General features: G+C 39.1%; 1 protein-coding gene across 3 annotated transcripts in view; it reads right to left on the bottom strand.

The window, feature by feature from the left end:
- Positions 1-449: 449 nt before the first annotated feature.
- LOC149947492 (uncharacterized) overlaps positions 450-20,053 on the bottom strand; it is a 43,542-nt gene continuing 23,938 nt past the window's right edge. The window contains exons 1-19 of one of the 3 annotated variants that reach the window (XM_090172702.1): positions 16,983-17,203; positions 7,173-7,356; positions 6,625-6,708; positions 5,707-5,851; positions 5,572-5,643; positions 5,435-5,506; positions 5,295-5,366; positions 4,580-4,651; positions 4,158-4,229; positions 3,945-4,019; positions 3,712-3,783; positions 3,578-3,649; positions 2,562-2,633; positions 2,313-2,384; positions 2,021-2,250; positions 1,531-1,949; positions 1,263-1,464; positions 957-1,118; positions 450-895 (exon numbers count right to left, since the gene is read on the bottom strand). In XM_090172702.1, coding sequence (XP_090028828.1) covers positions 726-895; positions 957-1,118; positions 1,263-1,464; positions 1,531-1,949; positions 2,021-2,250; positions 2,313-2,384; positions 2,562-2,633; positions 3,578-3,649; positions 3,712-3,783; positions 3,945-4,019; positions 4,158-4,229; positions 4,580-4,651; positions 5,295-5,366; positions 5,435-5,506; positions 5,572-5,643; positions 5,707-5,851; positions 6,625-6,708; positions 7,173-7,191 — 2,154 coding nt within the window. In that variant the 5' untranslated portion in view covers positions 7,192-7,356; positions 16,983-17,203 and the 3' untranslated portion in view covers positions 450-725. Of the gene's footprint in view, positions 896-956; positions 1,119-1,262; positions 1,465-1,530; positions 1,950-2,020; positions 2,251-2,312; positions 2,385-2,561; positions 2,634-3,577; positions 3,650-3,711; positions 3,784-3,944; positions 4,020-4,157; positions 4,230-4,579; positions 4,652-5,294; positions 5,367-5,434; positions 5,507-5,571; positions 5,644-5,706; positions 5,852-6,624; positions 6,709-7,172; positions 7,357-16,982; positions 17,204-20,053 lie in introns of those variants that run through there. The other 2 variants (XM_090172701.1, XM_090172700.1) reach the window with 2 other exon arrangements.

Raw genomic sequence — 20,053 nt, 5'->3', positions numbered from 1 at the left:
GAGGGCTCGGGTTCGAATCCCGGCCGATTGAAAATTAAACTACACCCAATGACAAAAAGAGGGTGCTTTTGGAAAAACCTTTTCCCTGATTCTAAGAAACTGAGTACGCAGTGATTACCCTTTGCCCCGAAAATGCGAACGCGTTCGCAGACCTGACAGACAGACCCACCCACAGACAGACAGACAGACAGACACGGTGGTTGTATAACCCCTCCTAGGGTACAAAGTCCCCTCGGAGAGGTAATGATTTCACGTAAATAAAAGTTTTTGGTGGTACAATTCTAAAGAAATCGTTAAAATGAAAGTTATCCCACTGTACCAAGCGTGGTACCATGTCGTAATTTGGTATTTTCTTGACTATAGTATCTACATGTTGAAACCAAAATAAGTTAGTAAAAGTATGTTCCCTTTGAAATGAATGAAATACCAGAAATTCGGAATAAATTATTTAATAATTTAATTTTTTCCACTTCTTGGAATTAAAATATTTTATCGTGAAAAGTCCATTTAGCCTATTTTTCATATATAAATAACACACGCTGGAGAAATGGCACATGGGCGCTTTGATTCGAACCCTTTTTCTCTTTCAAAAATACCGCGCTCAGCGGATTTAGGCTCAATTTGGTTTTCTACTAATATTTTTACTTAAATATGGCACACTGAAGTAGCTTTTGTTCGTATCGTTGTGATAAAATATATCCTATCGAAAATATTTAATTCGTTTTTCAAAGTTTCGTTTCGTCTCCGACATCGGATTCTTCGTTTGAGCTTTCTAAAATGGTCCCAGGTCGGGAGGAGGTCATGGCAGGAATGATGACAGTCCCGTTGCTGTTCGACCGACCGTCGCTCATACTGGAACTTTGAGTCGCCAAGGAAGAATTGGCCGTTTTCGAATCTGAAATTTGATACATTTTCTAGCAGAAAATTGCGTTTGCTTGTACATTAGTGAAACGTACCAGTAGACGCGAAACTATGCCTCGTCTTGCAGAACCATTTACCAGGAACGATTTGTCCGATACGCCTTCGAAGTTCCGTCGGCGCCGCGAGAGTATATATGACTGGATTTAGAGCGCTGTTTACGGGCAGGATGAACACAACGATGAAAGCGTAAAGGTTATCTGTAAAGGGCAATTGGTTCGTTTATAGTCAGACGTCTCAATGGGCTTATACAGGATGCCACGCGATTTATTTCATATAGACAGATGATACATTTCTATAGTTTTCATTTTTAACATCCCTGTTATTCCCTCTCTTTAACGTACCGTTGATTGAAATCCCACCGAGGGCGAGTATTTTGATGATGATGATAGGAATCCAGCAAAGACAATCCGTCAGCACAATGAAGAAAAAGCGACGAGCCAGCACCGCGTCTTCCCTCTGTTTCAGCAAAACTGGCCGTGCTCGACGACGGTCGTGTTTAATTTTGACAAACATCCACAAATAAAGGGATATTATCAAAAGTACCTAAGTAAAAATGAGATAACAAATTAAGACATTTCTTCAGGCTCCGATATTCGCTCCAAAACGTACGGCTAAGAAATTGATTCCTAAGAAGACGAAGGCGGAATACTGCCACCCAAGCATATACGGGTCGTGAATGTGTAGAGGAAAACACAGCCCGTTACTGGCGTAGAAGGAATTCAAACCATCCATCTGCGACAGAGGCAGCAGCGCTAAGAGCAAGCCGGTCATCCAAACCGCCAGCAAGGCGTACTTTGCCGCTTTTTCCGTCACAACGCGAACGTTGGTTCGTATGCAACGGTATCGTTCGAAGGTAATGAGTGAAAGTATGAGGACCGACACCTCGCACGACAACATGGCCATCACGCCACATACCATGCATCGCCAACTGGTCATCCAGGACATGGCGTACCTGTTGTAAACGTCGCGGTAGATAACGTCATGTACAGCGACCGCTAATAAATAAATGCCCATCAGAAAATCCGCGGCTAGAAATAGAGGCGAAAATAATTTTAAAAGGATGGATGACGCGATTGAGGTATACCAATTGAGTACCAACCTGATAAATTTTTGACGAAAAGGGAGAGGACCCTGTCTTCCTTTCGGGAAAGAATTCTCCAGCTGAAGACTACCGAGTTGGAGAATATTGTGACTAGAGCTACTACCCAAACGGACAGACGCAAAATGGGCCAAACCAGCAAGTGTTCGGTTGACGAGAGACCGTCCATTCTTGGAGAACAAACTTTAACGTGTGGAGCGTAACTACAGTAACGGAATTTCTTGAAAACACTACAAGAGACCAATTAGCATTGTGGTTTTTAAAATGTCAGTCGCCACAAGTTGAGACTCACAAAAAGTTCGCGTTCCTCAAGTGGTCGAAATGTTGAGAATTTATATTCAAGAGCTCAATGTTCGACAAGTCTCTGTCGAGAAAACGATGTGCTATTTCATCTTTTTATAATATATAGGACAATACATCTGGGATTAAATGGAATTTTTAAACGGATGTCCGAAGGACAGCTTTTCTTTTATTCAAAATTAGAGAAAAATTCCTAGCCCAAATGTTTTGTTGATAAAATTTGATAATTGATTTTACGTACAAGGATTGTAGTACAGATATCTGGGAAAAGATTTCGAGAGGTAAAGTGGTGAAGAAATTGTATCCAAGACACCTGAAAATATTTACAAGTGCTGTTTATTGTTATTTCCAATCGCGTAAAAATGGTTAAATTTTACGATTTAACACCGCAGAGGAACTGGCACTCACAATTGTCAGTAGTGTCAACGGCTTCAACATACTACATATTTATTAGAGTGAAAATGGCGAGAAATACATGAAACCAAAATATGAAATATATATATATATATCTAAGAGATAAGTGTATCTTCTTATACTGCCTATGTTGTTATATACTAGCGCCAGTAGCACACCCAGGAGGGGGGAGGCACCCCTTCAGGAAGAAGTAGAAAATAAGCATGACCGAAGCCTTCATAAGACGTTTTATGCTTATCATTACAAACTCTACTTAAAAATGTCTTTGGACTCATCGCCCCCCCCCCCAGAAATAAATCCTGGGTGCGCCACTGACCAACGCAGGTAGAGGTCGGCGTTTGGATAAGGATGAATAACTTTTTTTTTTATCCACAACCGACGATTATCCGAAAAATAAAATTATTTTTTGCATGTTAAATCCCTTTCTATCCGTGGATAATATCTATAAATAAACAGTTAACCGCAATTTTTATGGTTAATCGATATTTTGGCAGCTAATTTTGCCCACCTCTAAGCGCAGGTTCTATCATAAATAAGTAAATTTCCTTAGGTAGTGTAATTCTTACATTTTACATTGGTTGGCGGAAAAACACACCAAAGACACAAGTTTCATTTTCAGGTAATAGATGTAAGAGACATATAGATATTTCGAAGGAAACGAAATGGTAAGGTATACAGTATTTTATATAGAAGTATTTTGTCCAAGTCGCTTGAGGAGGTGAAAATATTTTGATAAATTCAGCTCCGGGCTGCGATCAAAACTTTCTAGCGCATTATTGGTTCATGTATTTCTGTTACGAATGGTTAAAAACTTTCGCGACCAGCCGTGTCTATTTAACTTACAATTTTGTTAAATTACGGAACCAGAAGAAAGTTTTTGGTTTTAAGTAGGATATTCTGTTGTGGTCGAGAGATCTAGAAACATCGAAAACGTCAAATTGATAATATGGGTTGCCCTCGTGAAATGCTCAACATACAAATCTTTCAATTGTGGAAAATTCTTAAAAGCAGTTTCGTCAACTTCTTCAATTTGATTATAAGAAAGATTCCTGAAAGAAGAAGAAAATTGAGATTCAAAATCTTATAGTTCGTATAATGCGCGTAAAATACTGATATCGAGTCATTCATTTTAACTATATTTTTTTACTATCAGTGGCCAAAAATGAAATAAAATAAAATGAAAAATCACACATGTCAAACACCTGCTTACAAAAATACCAAGTTCTTTGGACCTTCGCCGAATAGATCCGCATCGATTCTTTCAATTCGGTTTCCATCTAAACCCCTGAAATTCGCAAATTTGTCAATATCTAATAATAGGATATGCCTCGAAAAACTGTCTAGTAGTGAGAAAGTAAACTCCAGAAGCGAGTTCCCTAATGTCACCACCCTGCAGAATGGCATAAGATCGTCAGAAACCTACAGCCACAGTAATGTGTTGGGAAGATATATCCTTTCGCCCTTGTCGAACGAGAGTTGGTTGGAGGCAATAGATCTGAGGAAGACACGAAACACGTTGTTGAAAATCGATTTGCGCTCGGAAAGGTCTCGTTACGTAAAATAGTACGATGTAAGTTATTCGACGCGATAAAAAAGAGGTTAAATTGAAACTGTACTAGAAAAAAAGCCTAAAAGGAGACTGCCATGTGCAACAAAGTTAGCAGCGTTAAGCTACTTCCGATGAACGTTAACACTAACTTAACAGTTTTTACGGCTTTCGAATGATCGATTCAAAAGTTCAGTTTTACGCAATATACTTAATTCGTATCGAGAACTTTCAATATGCCCTTTCTTTTGTGAAAAAGAGCACTTTTAAATTAATGGAATTCTTTTTTGATCACTTACAGATGCTTGAGAGATGGAGTCTCTTTCAGATTTTGGAAATTAAAACGTTTCAATCGGTTTTTATCCAGTACGCTAAAAAGACGAAGTTAGATTAATTGGTCTAGAGTTCCATTTATTTGGATTCGGAACAAAAATAAGACATTGATCCTAAGTAAAACGAAGACACTACAGCTCGCGAACTAACGAAGGTCTATTTTAGAACGACCTATTTGTTTAGTTCTAAAAAATCTCTAAAATAAGCGTTGGTACTAAATTGCTTTTAATCGCGACCCTATTACAAATAAAAACTAATATATAACCTTAGGATAGAGATGTTTCTGCGATATCATATTCAAGATAATATCTTTTTGGTAGTGCCAGAGATTTGGGTTGGAATATCAATACTGGAAACTACCGCGAGAAATCTAAAGACAATCGATTTGAATATAGGATATCTAAGCAAAAAACGATTCCAGATATAGAGCATTCCGGACGGGACTGTCGTTGAAATGACAAATGTTTTCTAGGCAAAGCTAAAGAAATTGAATAACAGTCTTTTTGTCTATATGGCCATGCACTGAAATGTTTTAAATCGCTTTAGAAAGCCGTTTCCGAATTGAATATCGCGAATTGAAGAGTTTTCTAGCGAAAAACCGATTTTGGAAAGTCCCATCTTATTATATTTTTGAAATAGGCAATAGATTTTTAGAGCCTAAATTTGCAGCTATATACTTACAGCCAAACTAGTTCGTTGAGGCTCTCGAACGCTCCTTGTTCGATGGTGTGAATTTGGTTATCGGATATAAACCTATCATGAAAGAAAATTAACTATATTTCCGACGATCAACGGAATATATAAAAGGAAAACGTTATTACAAATTGAAAAGAGTGAAAAGGTTCCTCAGTACACCTTTGCGAATTACTTCAATTTTATTCCCGTTTAATGATCTGCCCGAAAAACAAACGATTAATAAAATAGCCTGGACGTTGCTTTATACATATAGTACGCGTACAAAATTTTCCACCGCTCTCTGGAAATTGGATTCGCAAGTACTATTTCTTTGAGATCATTTCTTTGAAACATTCTGCAAAATAGTCGCGCTTTTATTAGAAAAGAAACAAAGCATTGCTTTCTTATTGTGTCTTACACGGAGTCGTATCGAGCTGGTATATCGGGAAGTCGGGTCAGGTTGGTGTTATTGTCGCAAATCAACATGGATCTCACTTTATCTTGGTAGTTCAAATTACGGCACAAGCATTCTAACGTTTGAACGTTGGAACCCACAGGTAGAGCTTCAAATGTAAAAGCTCCTTCAGTATAACCATAAGTATATAATATCTAGTATCCATCTAGATTTTAAAGGTGGAACGCACATTTTTGTAGCTGCTAATTGGATTTCCCCTAAATCGTGGACACATGCACCGCATCGCGAATTAAAATTTACGGCCGGTAATTACTTAGTCTACCGATATAAAATGTAAAATTACGCTTCGTAGTAATATTTACAAACCATATTTTAGAAAATCACCGTAATATGTGTTTCGCTCCACACTATTATTGTAAAAATAATCAGCTAGGCACCCAAGGCACCATCTTAGGCTAAAGTCATCTACCGACCTTTAATTCAGGTAGCCGGGTTATAACGCGTAGGAGGGTGGTGGTAAGCCCTTCATGCCAACAGCTCCTTACACTTACTATTACCATTAACCTCAAGTTTTTATGGAATCGGAAACTGACGAACTCGGGTAAACTCCTTTAACTAGTTTATAGAGATTCTAAACTCAACGCGGAAGGAGACGTCGCTTCGAGTTTACACCCAGTACCACAAGCGGGGATCGAACCCGGCTCCTCTCGCTCCGAGGCGAAAGTGCTAATCACTGCACTATTTTATTATTTCTTCCGAATTAGTTTTTAAAAACCAGCGGCCTAGGTGCGTACAAAAGATGGTAGAATACGTTTCATGCAAATAGCATTGGTAGTATTCGGAGATAGATACTTATTCTAAGCAATATAATATATTTTTAGTATAAGTAATAAATCAATATTGAGGTATTCCGTTACTTACTACAATTAAGAAAGCTATCATGCGTCTCGAATGGAAGTAACGACTGATTGTATAACATTTTCTTGACGGCACCAGTCACATCAACTGAAACACAATAGAAAGTTCTTGAAACGACAGTGATAAGGGGGTCAATCCTTAAGGCGAATTTTAGTTCGAAATAGCAATATAAAGTCCATTTCACAAAGGAAGACTTAAATGACAGGGTGTTAGCAACAAAAGTAACGTAACACCAACAGCTTAATCGTAAGAAGTAAGCTAACGTTTCCTTTGATTTTCCCGTGACACGTGAAATGGCGGTATTTGACACACTAATGCAGTTTTTTTATATTTTAACCTGCTTTAAAATTATATGTTACTTTTTTTTTAGTTTAGGTAACTGGACTTTCTAGAGCAGTATTTTAAAATAACTCCGGAAGGTGTTCATATCGTTTTAAAATTCCGACAGAATTTGAAGTAGATTATCTCCTTCCGATTATCTAGACCCATTCTTCAAATTGAAACGATTCTGTGGCCCCGAGAGACTTTGAAAGGTAATAGCTGCTTTATACCTACCACAATTGTGATCATTTTCGTCGTCTCCGTAAGGACAGTGTTCAATTTTATCGCAAAATAAGTCCCTCCGCAGGCAAATGTCCGATTCCGCGCACGGAAAATGTTTCTCAGGGCACGTCACATTCACGAAGTTGTTGTAGTCGGTGGTGTAATACGGGTCTTCTAAATAATTCTCCGTTACTGAAAAAGATCAAATTGGAAGTAGTAAGTAATCGATAAAAAATTATTTAAAGGACTGAAAAAGCGTTTGTTCAATAAAATTATAAAATTCATTAAAATTCCTATATTGCCAACATAATTTATTGAAAGTGACTAAAACTCAAATCACTATTCGAACTTTTAACGCAAAATAATTTTAAACAAATTCTAACAACTAACAAACAAAATTGATATCTCTTTGGCAAATTGTTTGGAATTAAAGATATCGTATTGACATTTTGGCGGTACTGACAACGTTGCAGAAGGTATGATAACATAGAGCAGTGGTTTCCAACCTGTTTACCGCGGAACCAGATGGCTCCAAGGGTTCCGTGGAAACATTTCAAAAAAATATATAAAAAGGTTAAAAACCCAAATAACAAATTTATAATCTAACCTATTCTACTTCATATTTGTGTTGTTTTGATTAATAAATGGATAATTCTGCAGTTTTATTTATAAATAATTATAAATATTATACTTATAAATAATAATTAGTTTTTTTTATAAATAATTATAAATATTATACTTATAAATAATAATTAGTTTTTTTATAAATAATTATAAATATTATACTTATAAATAATAATTAGTTTTTTTTGTAAATAAATTATTATTATAAATAATAATTATTTTTTTTATAAATAAATTATTATAAATAAATTTCTTTTTATAAATATAAAAATCATGCTTTGACTGTACTAATGAGATTATTTGAAATATTTAGAGTCTGTGAGTACGTGTAATCGGTGTACAAGCGATCTGACTGACTAGCCCCTGGTTCTTAAAATTTCAAGGGTTCTCCGTAGTTGGTTTCTGATAGGGAAGGGTTGCGCGAAAAATAAAAGTTGAAAACCACTGACATAGAGGAAGCTAATAAATATAATGGTAAATCCTTCCCCTAAAATGTCAGTTCAAATTCAAATTTAATTCCATCACGGGTTTATTACAGAATCCGAAATGAGTCAGGTAGGCTAAATTTAATAATAAGAATATAGACTTCATTAGTGTGAAACCCCCTGAAGAATACAGCTCAGAATTCCTTAATAAATACTTATGACTGAAAAAGTTCTCCAATTTGAACACTTGGCTTAGTGAAAAAAAATCCCAAAATACAAACAGCTGACAACCACTAATTTTCCCAAATAAATCTATATAAATATATACGAGTAAAGCGTTATAATAAACCAACCCGTATACTGGCTAAACAATGCTTTTGAAGTTGATGGAGGTCAGATTGCAATTTCTCTTTTCGTTCACTGGAGAAAAACAGGTGTTTCGCGAATAACGCGTATCGCTTGTATGAAAATATATACCGTATATTCATACAGGAAAACAATAGCAAAAAATAGAGAAGCAAAATGTGATTATTTAATAAAATATTCGAGTTGGTGCTGATATTATTGTAATAGCGACGTATAAAACGAAACAGGAGGACTGCGTCGTAAAGCGACGAATTTACGATAGTGCTCGTATTTGCCTCTTTGTCCGTTTTTATTCGGGATCCAAACAGACTTCCTTCCAAATATTGCCCGAGTCTCGAAGAATATAGTTCCGATCATAAAACTATATATTTAGCTCAAGAAGCTGGATCACCGAAGCGTGGACAAAAAAAAAGAAGCTACAACAAAAATGACCATCTTGCGAGAAGCCCCGTTCACTCACTTTAACCACGCTTTAACCTAATAGCTTCGAGGCAAACCAATAGAAAAAAACAAACAACACCGAAACGTGACGTATACCAGGATAATACTACTACGCGGTTTATTTAAGTTCACTTGAGTCTGGAATAAAAATAATATTAGATTTATTAGAGGATTTATTTCGGAATGGAAATTCAAGTACATATGAATAGATCTAAAAAGAAATTGATTTGAAAAACTTCAACGGTTACATTGTATAAATAGGCGCTCGCTGGTTCGGAAGGGATTATCTTATTGGCTAAGAGAAATGCTAAGCCCGCGTTGATCGATTTTATTAAAAGAATTAATCGCCAAAAAGGAGCGATATTATCAAGATTCACACGATTTTAATTTGAAAATCTTTCATATTGACTGTTTTTAGTTCCACATCGAGATAAATATATCGAAGTGGGACTATTGCTATGGACGTTAAGTGTTGTGTGTTGGATTGTTTGGCGTCGGCGTGGAAAGCGACTACATGGTAGATGGAGCTGCGAAAAATAATTTATTAATATAATTTATAATATTGGCGACCCCGGGATTCGAACCCAGATTTCTGGCCGCGTAGTTTTCAAAATCAACGCCTTTATCAACCAAGCCAAGCTGTCCTCTACGAATTTTTTGCTTGAACGTTTAACCTTGAACACTTTTATAGTTTGTATAGCTGGTCCAGAGATTCCCCTCCCCCCTATGCGGGCCGTTAATTTCCGCCCCCACAGACCAACCCCCTTAAAGGGAGACTGACCGAAAAAAAACAAGTTGGTCTCATTCGATAGAACTCTTTGACGCGCACGCAGTGCCGTTAATTTCCGCCCCCTCTACCAACCCCCTAAAGGGAGAGTGATCGAAAAAAACAGTTGGTCTCATTCGATAGAACTCTTTGACGCGCACGCAGTGCCATTAATTTCCACCCCCTCCGACCAACCCTCTTACAGGGAGAGTCACCGAATGGTACGATATCGTACGCCACGAAAATTTTAAAACGACCTAAAAATTGCGATGAAATCATCGCACTGACGCGTCTTCACCTTATTTCCTATTTTCCGCAAAATAAATTCATGGGTATTTTTTTATGAATTTGCGAATTTACATGACTTTTGGTGCCTACACTACCCAAATGTTTCCTATAAATTTCCTAAAATAAACACATTTGAATCCCAGTTTAAGAATTTCTTTAAATCATATTTCCACTAATTTCAATAATTTAAAAGAATTATTTTCGTCGTGTTTTGGTAACCTATTTCACCTTTGATACTTTCCGTCTATCTAACGATAGGAAATCACATGGCCTCAACAGCTTTTGTATTAGTTTGCCTACCTGTGTCTACTAAGGGTTATGTGTTTGCCCACCCGAATACACCGATGTGGAACTAATATTACGACCTGGGCCGACTTGTTATTTTTACGCGCTTAATATCTTTTAGCGACTACAGTTAACTTTATAAAACAAAAAGTGGTCTTGCCCACATTTGTTAAACTGTTGCTCTTACGTCACAAGACCCAGCTTTATTCGTATATTCTTCGCACGCGCGCTAGAAAAATCATATTCCTCTGGTGACTGCAGCACGCGCTCGTAGACTTGTGAAAGTATGAGACTGTCACATTAAAACAAGAAGGCCACGTTACTTTAATAAAAGAACTATTTACCAATAAGAAATTGCGATTTCGTTACGCGTCGTCTGAAACGCAGACGATTTTAAACCGACAGGAAATTCGTTTTCATATAAATTCAAATTTCGCCGGGTGGGTCGACTTTTTTTACCTTCCTTTTAATATAGGAGTATAAATTCAAAGTGTTTAAAACCGATAAAAATGAAGTAGTGGCAAGTATTCTTAATTATAATAGCTACGAACGTATACTTCAAACACTTCCCTTCATATTTTTATTTTAGAGTACTCTCAGCTGACAATTTCCGAAGTCATCGCGGCTTCTCATTTAGTCAGGGAAACAAGCTTACATCAGCAAAGGTTAAGTTTCGCTATTGCTTCGCCATTATGTCAAGTTTCAGTAAACTTGGCGAGAAATTATTCGAGGGCTTTTGTAACCTCGCTGTTTACAATGTAGCGACGTTCCGAGTAAACACTACTAGAATTAATCCGAGGGGAGTGAACGAGGGAAATCTCAAATTCGAGTTGAGTCGGGGAAGGGGCCCCCGTTCAACTTTCCCCCGCGGCTTCTCTTCACCCCGGTAACTAAACTTCCGCCAATTGTTTTCCAATCTAGCTAACGGAATCCAATAGCGGAAAGAGTGGGGTACTTGTTTGCTTTACATCTTGACCGCTCGCCAATACGCGGTCCGTAGAAACGGGGGTCAACGGCCGCCTGCCAAGTCCATAACGCGAACGCTCTTAGCGTATCAAATAAATCAGGCATCGCGTTAAAAAAATTACGCAGGTACTTAAGAATTAATAGGCAAAACCTCTTAAGTTTAAGAGAGCGGGAATAAAGAAACGCGGCCCGTTATGAGAGCGAACCATTCGCGGAAACTCGGGTCAATTGAAATCAATTGGTTTGCCCATTTTTCTCCCAACCAAAAGCTCTACGCGTAAAATGGCGATAAAACCTCGCTAATGTAACCGGGAAATGACTATACCGTACGTAAAACGGCTGAGGCTTCACTTTTTCTTACTTTATAGTTTTGCCCACAAATGACATCCCCGAAAAATCGCGTGCGCCGCGAAATTATCAAGCTTTGCTCTACTCTTTTTCGCTCTTTCGTTTATCGTAGGCTGGCGAACGTTCCATAAGCATTTCAGATATTACGCTAGATTTTTACTTATGTTTGTAACAATTAAACGGCTCTATCGACGTCAATGTCAATGACCCGTTCGAAACGCGTTGCATTTTGATCGCTGCCCACGCTTGGCGAACGCTAAAAGCAAATTGGTCTCGCGGCAATAATACCTCGTAAAAGGAGTAATATTTCGCCACGAGAGACGACGCGTTAATCGCGCTACGAGGCGGCTTCAATAAATTGATAATCCTCGGATAGCGAAAACTTCGGCTCGTACTTCTCAACGATCGTCTCGAGACGCTCGAGACGTCAAAGTGCCACGGAGAAAAATGGAAGACGTACATGACACCCCGATCGCTACCACACCTATTTTGATTGCTTATAATTTGCGAGATTGCCCTGGAATTAACTACCAGGTAACTACCGGGTATCTCGGCTGGGCGCATCGAAAAAGGATCGTCAATATTTCAGTAAAAGAGACCCGAAATTATTGACACCCAGAAAGGCGCGTTGGAAGGGAGAAGATGGCCGCGAATCGAGCCCCCATAACTCAGACACCAATTTTCGAGGCGGCGTTTTTTGTAGTTTGTCGGTTTACGCCCAAAGATCGACAGTCGCCCGTCCTTCTGCCGGCCCCGGCTACGAAACCTACTCTATACTTCCATGAAGATGTAAAGAGGTTTCGCGCTTTGAGGCCCTCACCAGCGACAAACGCGGTTTATCATTTTACTTCATAAATTAGCTTTTCGCTCTCACTCTGATAACTTTCTCCGGTAAATGCCCGATAAATTTAACTGATCCTATAAATTAAATCAGCACTAATGAGTCTAAGGTAGTTAAATTTTACGACGTGAACAATGTCCATCTTCACAAACAATTTTCTTAGGTCTACGATAATGCTGTACAACTAACGCGTTGACACTGTCTTACTATTACACTTAGCACTTGAGTAATTTCTTTCTCGCAAAGATGATAAAATTATGAAAATAAATTTTGATCACTTAGGAAAGAATTTATATACAGGGTGTTTCTAAGGTTTATGCAACAATTTTAAGGAGTTGTAGGGGGTGAGTTGAGAAGTATGCCTGTTTTTCCTCCTGTTTCCTACGAAGAGTTATAAGAGCGCCAGAGATATTCAAATTATGGCCTACTAGCCCCTGGAAGTAGCCTGCAACAAGCGCAAAACCTAGCAGCAGGGAAACGCGAACATTAAGGTTTGGGTTCGTGTTATAGGTAAAAAAGGAGTTTGTAAACAAATCGAGGTAACCAGCGTAAAAAAGTAAACTTAAACAGTATTTAAAGTCCCTGCTGCTTGATTTTGCGCTTGTTGCAGCCTACTTCCAGGGGCTAGTAGGCCACACTTTGAAGCTCTCTGGCGCTCTTTTAACTCATCATAGGAAAATGAAAAAAAACAGGCATACTTCTCAACTCATCCCCTACAACTCCTTAAAATTTTTGCATAACCTTTTGAAACACCTTGTATACTTAGGGATAATAACTCTGTTGAGACGGATATTAGCATTGTTCTCAATCTAACTCACGTTCTAACACTACGTTATTCGATCTTAATTATTCTTTAAGCCGCATCCATTTATTCCACGCAGTTGACACGACACACAACATCCCACTCAATGCGCGACCAAACAACAAAAACGCATAAATGATCTGAACTTAAAAACTAGGAGTGCTCGGTACACAATAAACAAGAAGCTTGAATTTCCTAGAAAGTAGTATTCTAATTGGAAATGTATGCCAGTAAAGCACTCGTTTTTGTTTTTAATTAACCGCGTAAAATTTCGAGCTTAATTACCGAGATGGGGTGAAGACGGTTAAAATTGGGGTTTTAAGAGGGGTATGAACTTTCACCGCGAGAAGAGAATTTAGGGCTTTATAATTTGCGCGCGATGAAGTTCCAGCCCACGCCGTTTCCGCGCCGATATATGTCCTCCCCGAAATGAGAGAGAGAGAAGAAGCCCTTAATTTTCGGCCCTTTTCCCTCCGAAACGTCACCCCGATAATTAGCCTACGCACGTAATCAGAACGAGTATACCTTAGTATTCCAGAAGAGGCGCATTTTTCCAATGCTTTAAATGCTAATACTTCGGAACCCCGGAGGCAAATGGAGGTTTTTTCCGTCTCATCTCTCAAAAGTTTTCTCTTCAATGATTGATCGTTATATAGTCCCGAAATTATCCCTTTCGAAAGAAAAATATCGGCTTTAAATAAATATATAATTAATATTTCCCCAAGTTCACTCTCAGCCGGAGATTAAACATTTTTATCGCCGTGTTCAAATATTCGTAAATGACTTCAATTAAGATATAACTCGAAACTGGAATACCGCTTTCGTAGCCCGCGTCCATTTTTAATTTTGATTTGATTTTAATACGTATTAACTCGGATTGTAGCCCCCTCGGGGGGAATTTTTCCATTAATGGCCTATACGTAACAATGTAAGGAGTTATTACATTTTGATTAACCGGTATCGCCGTGTACGCGCTTTTTAAAATTCGTAATGATATATTTAAATACCAAACTTCCGAGTTAAATAACAATTAAAAGAACGAATAACAAGCAAAATAATATAATATGAAAATAAACAGAACGGTCTAATTAGAATTCGGCCCAACGTATGATTTAAATACTTTAAAATGTTTTTCGCTTTTATAATTTGCCATTAGATTATAAAAATGTCTCAGCGTTGGCCGTCGACACCACCAAAGATTACTTTAATTATTGGTTACGACCACAAAGCGTGTTTGGAGTGGAACAATTTAGTCTCAGCTTCCCCCGTCAGCGCTTGAACTCTCAAGCTTATTAAATTGTTTTTGGACGAAAACTTCTCGCTCGGAACTTATAGAAAAGTTTGTCAATAAATAGGCAAAAACTTACACCATTACCTATAGCTTTTGCGAGGCAATCGATAACAACCACCCTGTAGGATAAAATAGGGCCTCCAATTGCCAAAAAAAACCTCCCCAACTATTAACATTAGGAAACACGACTTTAAATCAACGCGAGACTCGGGGCGCGCGCGTTCAGAGGGGTGCCTCGTCGAAAGTCGACGGCGATGGGTGAACCTTTAATCGGTGGAACACGAAAATCGAACAAAACTGATAACAGTCCAATTTCTTTTGAAATGGTACGAAAGCCGTACGATTTGGTATTAGCGGGCAGAGAGCAAATCTTGGGCAGTTCCCGTCTAACCACTTTCTCAGTCAGACCCCAATGCGAAAGGAAAGAAGGGAATGGGAAAAGTGTCCGTTCACGGAAGGACTTGGAAGTACAAATTGGTCACGATTCACGCGGGGTATCCATTAATCACGAAACGCTAAAAGCTCCCTGCGCCGTAGAAAGAGAAATCTAACATTGTCAATTTAACAATTATTCAGTGAGCCCCTTTTTAACGCTGCGAGAAAAATACGCGAGTTTCGGGGCGTTATTTTTACGGTTTATGATAAATGGTAACTTCATTTCTCTCAGATCGCGTAATTATCGGGTATACCAGCCAAGGCGCTCGCTTTTTAAGAACCGCGTAAGTAATGTTACGCCAACAGAGATATTACACGGTATACGTACGTACATCCTCGTATTGGTGAGGGAGAAACGCCGCGCCCAGCCCACAAATTTCGAAAAGCGCGTGTGTGTTTTGGAAGCAAATGATCGTTACGAATTAGTTAAGAATTTATCCCGGCACTCGTTTCAAATTTAAGCGTATCGCGAGTCTCTACTAGAAATAAATGGTAAAAGGCGTCGATGTACGATGGTATTTTAGCCTTCGACATTAGTAAGCAGCTAGAATTCTAGCGTAAGGGAAAATGTTTTACGACTGACTCGAGGGAGTGAGCTTTCAGCATTTTATCATCTCTATGACATAATTAAAACAATCGCCGAAGGGACCTCATTTCTATCACGCGTTCCCTCGTCGGTTCTCCCCGTATTTCTTCATAGATTTCAAAGATAGCTCGAAAACGCGTTGCAACTTTAAGGCCAAGAAATTGAGAAATCAATTTAGCCACGCGTATAATGAAATTTTGTTTTATCTGGCGTAGTTCGGTAAGTCGTTGCCGGGTGTTTCTGTGTCAGGTATATGGTACAAAATCAGTTGGCAAACAAACACTTTGCTCATTGGCGTATTACCATTCCGAGAGAGACCGTGAAGTGCAAAGTGGACGGATACTAAAAAGAACTGTTACTTGATAACTGCATCGTAGTGCAAATGTCTTGTTTTAAGGAAAGTCGTGGTCTAAACTTATACAAACAACCCCAAGACGGACTAAGGTGGTTTTTATTAATATATTTGAGCGATGCCCAATTTTGGCGGTCGCCATCTAGTGGCACTCGACGAAATTATTATCGTAAGACAACGTGATTGAATTCTTGATGATCTCGCAGACTATGGCAGCCACCTATAGAGAATCGAGGATATAATTCATTTGACCCCGACTTCAGGTTCTAATTCACGTTGAAGTCACTAAGCAGTCCACCACGTTGATATCGACAAGGACAAATAAAGATGAAGAAAAGTACATAATTCGCTATCGTTACAAGTCCGGTGGTGCGTTCATGGTGTAAGCCTCTTTTAGAGCGAATATATAGAGTTCAAGAGATAGCTAAGTTAAATTCAAAAAATAGAACTTTGCCTAAGCCGCGTGGAGATTGCGGGAGGCGAAACTAACCACACTCCAAGGACAGGACTTCAGCGGTCTTTCAGACACTGAAGAAATCGAGCATTCTTCAAGGAGATGTTGCTTTTTTAATGTATACAGAGATTTGCAGTGGCGTACCCAAGGGGAGAAGAGGCCACAGTGCCATCTAGAATATTCGTAATAAGTGTTTTCATAAAATCCGGCTATGTTGTTTTCCCCCCGACAAAAATTGCCCCCTCAGTCTTTGATGGGAGTTCAGTTCAGTACGTTCCAGTTCTAAAACCGTCGGCGTGACTCGAATAAATGACGTCAACAAGATGGCTGCTGGCCAACATGTTTCCTGAAAAATCAATAAAAACCAAAGACTACCGACCGTTACATGTCCCTTCCTAGAGTATACCACCTTATAGGCAGTTCTTTGATGGGGGTTTTATGAAAACACCTATTACATGGTTTTAATTTTTTATCCGAGCCCCCGCCTCCACCCTTTAAATAATTCATCGGTGCGCCACTGTAGATTTGTATTTAACACACGGCGTTACCCCAGACAGAAAGAAAGTCGGAAGTCCTTCCCTAACGAAAGCCAACTGGAAAGAAATTCGACATCGCGGGAAGCGAACCGAAATTTTCCGTCAAAAGTTACTCATTTAAAAAATACGGTACACGAAAAACACGTTAAAAAACACATCCGCGAATATCGCGTCATTTTCGAAGCGTTCAACAACAACAAACAGCTTGCACTTTGCACGCGCCTAAATTGAGCATTTCAAAATAAAACTGTCAGGACACGCCGTTGAAGATTTAGTAAGAACCGCGGATAAAAGCGCACCCTGGTGCGTTTAGCCGAAATTTAAGCCTCGGCTCTAGTTTTATTTTCTACGCGAGGGCGCACTCGCTTTTTTAAAAGGTCCCGCTGTCGCGTCGCTCTCCCGTAAGGAGACACTGAGAGAAATTTGAAAGTCGAAAACTCCAATGACGCGGACGAAAGAAGCGACTTTTAGCATTCGATAAATTCTTTTGAGTTATTGCGCGTTCGAAATTCCACCGTCGATCTTTCGTCTTCGGGACAACTCGAGAATTGAACGGAAAAAAACCGAAGACTATTTTTAAAATTTCCTTGCATAAAAAAAGAGTAGAAGGGTGAAATACTTCGCGAGATTTTGGTTACACAAACGGGTCGTCACTCAACAGTTTTTTCCCCAACTTATTTCTCTCAGCAGTGTAGAATCTCAGTTCCTTTTCCAAGACTTACGGACTACTTTTACCGTACTGCAATCATTAGTAAATCTTGTTCCCCGTTTTCCAGATATTCGTAATTATTAGTGGGAAAGAATGTCCTCCCTTTACTCGGCCTCGCGAGTTGACACCCTATCTTTACTTTTGTATACTCGAAAGGACACGGCAGAATACTGATTAAATTATAGGGTTGATCTCTCCGAGGATTCCTTGGAAAGGGAACTTAGGATTCTTCGGAAACGAGAGCTTCGACAAGCTAATGAGAGCTGGGAAAACTCAACGATATTTTCGTTTGGTCTGGAGGACACGGAATCAGCGGGCTACTGTCCAAGGTCGATACAAAAGAGCAAAAGCGATTGGAAATTGATGATCTATAGGAAAATTAATTAAAGCGTTTGAGATTGTTACCGCTTAGCACCTAGAACGAGTGTCTTCGCCGCGTCACCAGGTGTAATAAATAAATAATGAATGTAAATATTGTAAATCCAAAAAAATAAGTAAATATTATCTCTAGGTGCAAAATCTATTCCAGGGTAGATATAGAACAAGTTGCGAGCCGATTTCTGTCAAAACACGTGAAATAATAATTTTCGCGTTTTTTTCTCGCGCTAGCTACTATTTAAATAACATTTGTTACAAATCAATTCAAAACGTTTCGAAGAAAATCGTGTGAACCAGGCTAAATCGTTTTAAACCGAGAACGTAGCTTTAAATACACAGTTGACTTTATTTAATCGGATTAAGATAATACACGCGGACACATTCATAAAACCCATGCACCCGTGGCTGACGTTTTACCCGAAAAACGTGATATCTTATACCGCTTATCTGTACTAGAATTTACAGCCTAGCTAGGTTTGAAACAGGTGCTTCCATAGAATCCCCATCAAAGTCAAAAACAGAGTTTGCGCTACCACGACGGCGCTTACAACCGGTTTTACCGCCAAAACTGTTGTCAAACTTCTGAAAGCACGTTCCAGAGTAGCGCAAGGGTGGACAGTCGGAGAGGAGTTTAACTGCATTCTAAAATTGTCGGTCTCCTTGTTTTATTCCGTAGTGAAAGGGGTATATGTTTCCGAAGTACATTTTCGGAGAAACATCCGGGCGAAGTTTGCTGTAGAACGAGCCCGCGCGCTTTGATGTTATACATCGAGGGAGTAGGTTACGTAATGTATCTTTAATGAGCCGTCACTGGCATTCTTCAAGGTTGCTCCGGGGCTAAACTTCTCCGAGTTATTCGACCGTAATTAAGGGTTCCCCGTCGCTGCGAGTGCTCAGCCACGTGGGAGTCGCGCGATTCTCCGTTCAATTTCGAACAATACGATGCAAATTTTATTCTTTCCAATTTTTAGGGTGTTACCCCTTGAACGGTTTTTAATTAATGTAATTATATGTTTGCAAAAAAATTGACGCGGGTGCTCGTTTTTTTTCTCTCGATATTTACATATTAAAAAAATCTACTCGTTGTTGACGACCTGACTGAGAGTGTTAGCTTTAGTTAGCGCGATTCACTAAGCCAAGTAATGCTTAAAATAAACAGAACGAGGCTCCGGATAAAACAGCGAAAGCTTACGGAAACATTCCCCTCTCGTGATCGTATGGCTGGCGAGCGTCTTTATTCCTAACTTAACCCCATTAGTATGGAAGTAATTGGCAATTTATCGAGAGTGTTTGTTCTAGCATCAAATAGGATCAAACGGTTCCAAATTCGCCGAGTTCGCGTCTTTTTGAAGTAAGCGAAGCCTCAATGCGGGGTTTGCTGGCTCAAGAATAACGGGCGTGTGGGTCAACAAACAATCGTCGCTGTTTCCGAATTAAAGCGCTTGGGATCGGATTTCATCGCATTTGCTTCCTAATCTGATTAAAGACGGTATCAGGACACCTTGTTATAAAAAGCTTTGCAAAGTATTCACGCAAAACAGACGATTCTGCTAGAAAAGCCGCGATAAGAATCACTCGCGCGGCACCTTGCAATGAGCATCGGCCAAACGGAATTTTACTTGGACCGTCATTGCAACGTTTGCCAGATATGTGGGCAGCAACCGGTTCGTCTCCTCATTCCCGGAAGAAAAACCACGCCCTTCCGACTTTCCCTCTTTCTCAGGGTAGGGGGAAGACACTCCGGCGAGATAGCAGGGTTGGACATAAGGCGCTAGTCACGGCATTTGACTACTAAAACAAATGCTCTGACTACTAAAATTAATCGAAATCTGGGGCTCACTAGTCAATTTGACTAGTGGGAAATTTACCTAAATATTCATAAATAATGGTGAATATGTCGTATCATAAATTCAACAATCGCGTTTTATTTAAAAAAAAATCACATGTAACTCAGGTGATAATAAACTCCTATTTTAATTCTGACGGGTACAGCAAA

The sequence above is a fragment of the Leiobunum rupestre genome, chromosome 4 (genome assembly GCF_980474605.1).
Source record: "Leiobunum rupestre chromosome 4, qqLeiRupe1.1.hap1, whole genome shotgun sequence".
Taxonomy (NCBI): Eukaryota; Metazoa; Arthropoda; class Arachnida; order Opiliones; family Sclerosomatidae; genus Leiobunum; species Leiobunum rupestre.
The sequence above is the reverse complement of the archived record's forward strand: the minus strand, read 5'-3'. Positions and strand labels throughout refer to the sequence as shown.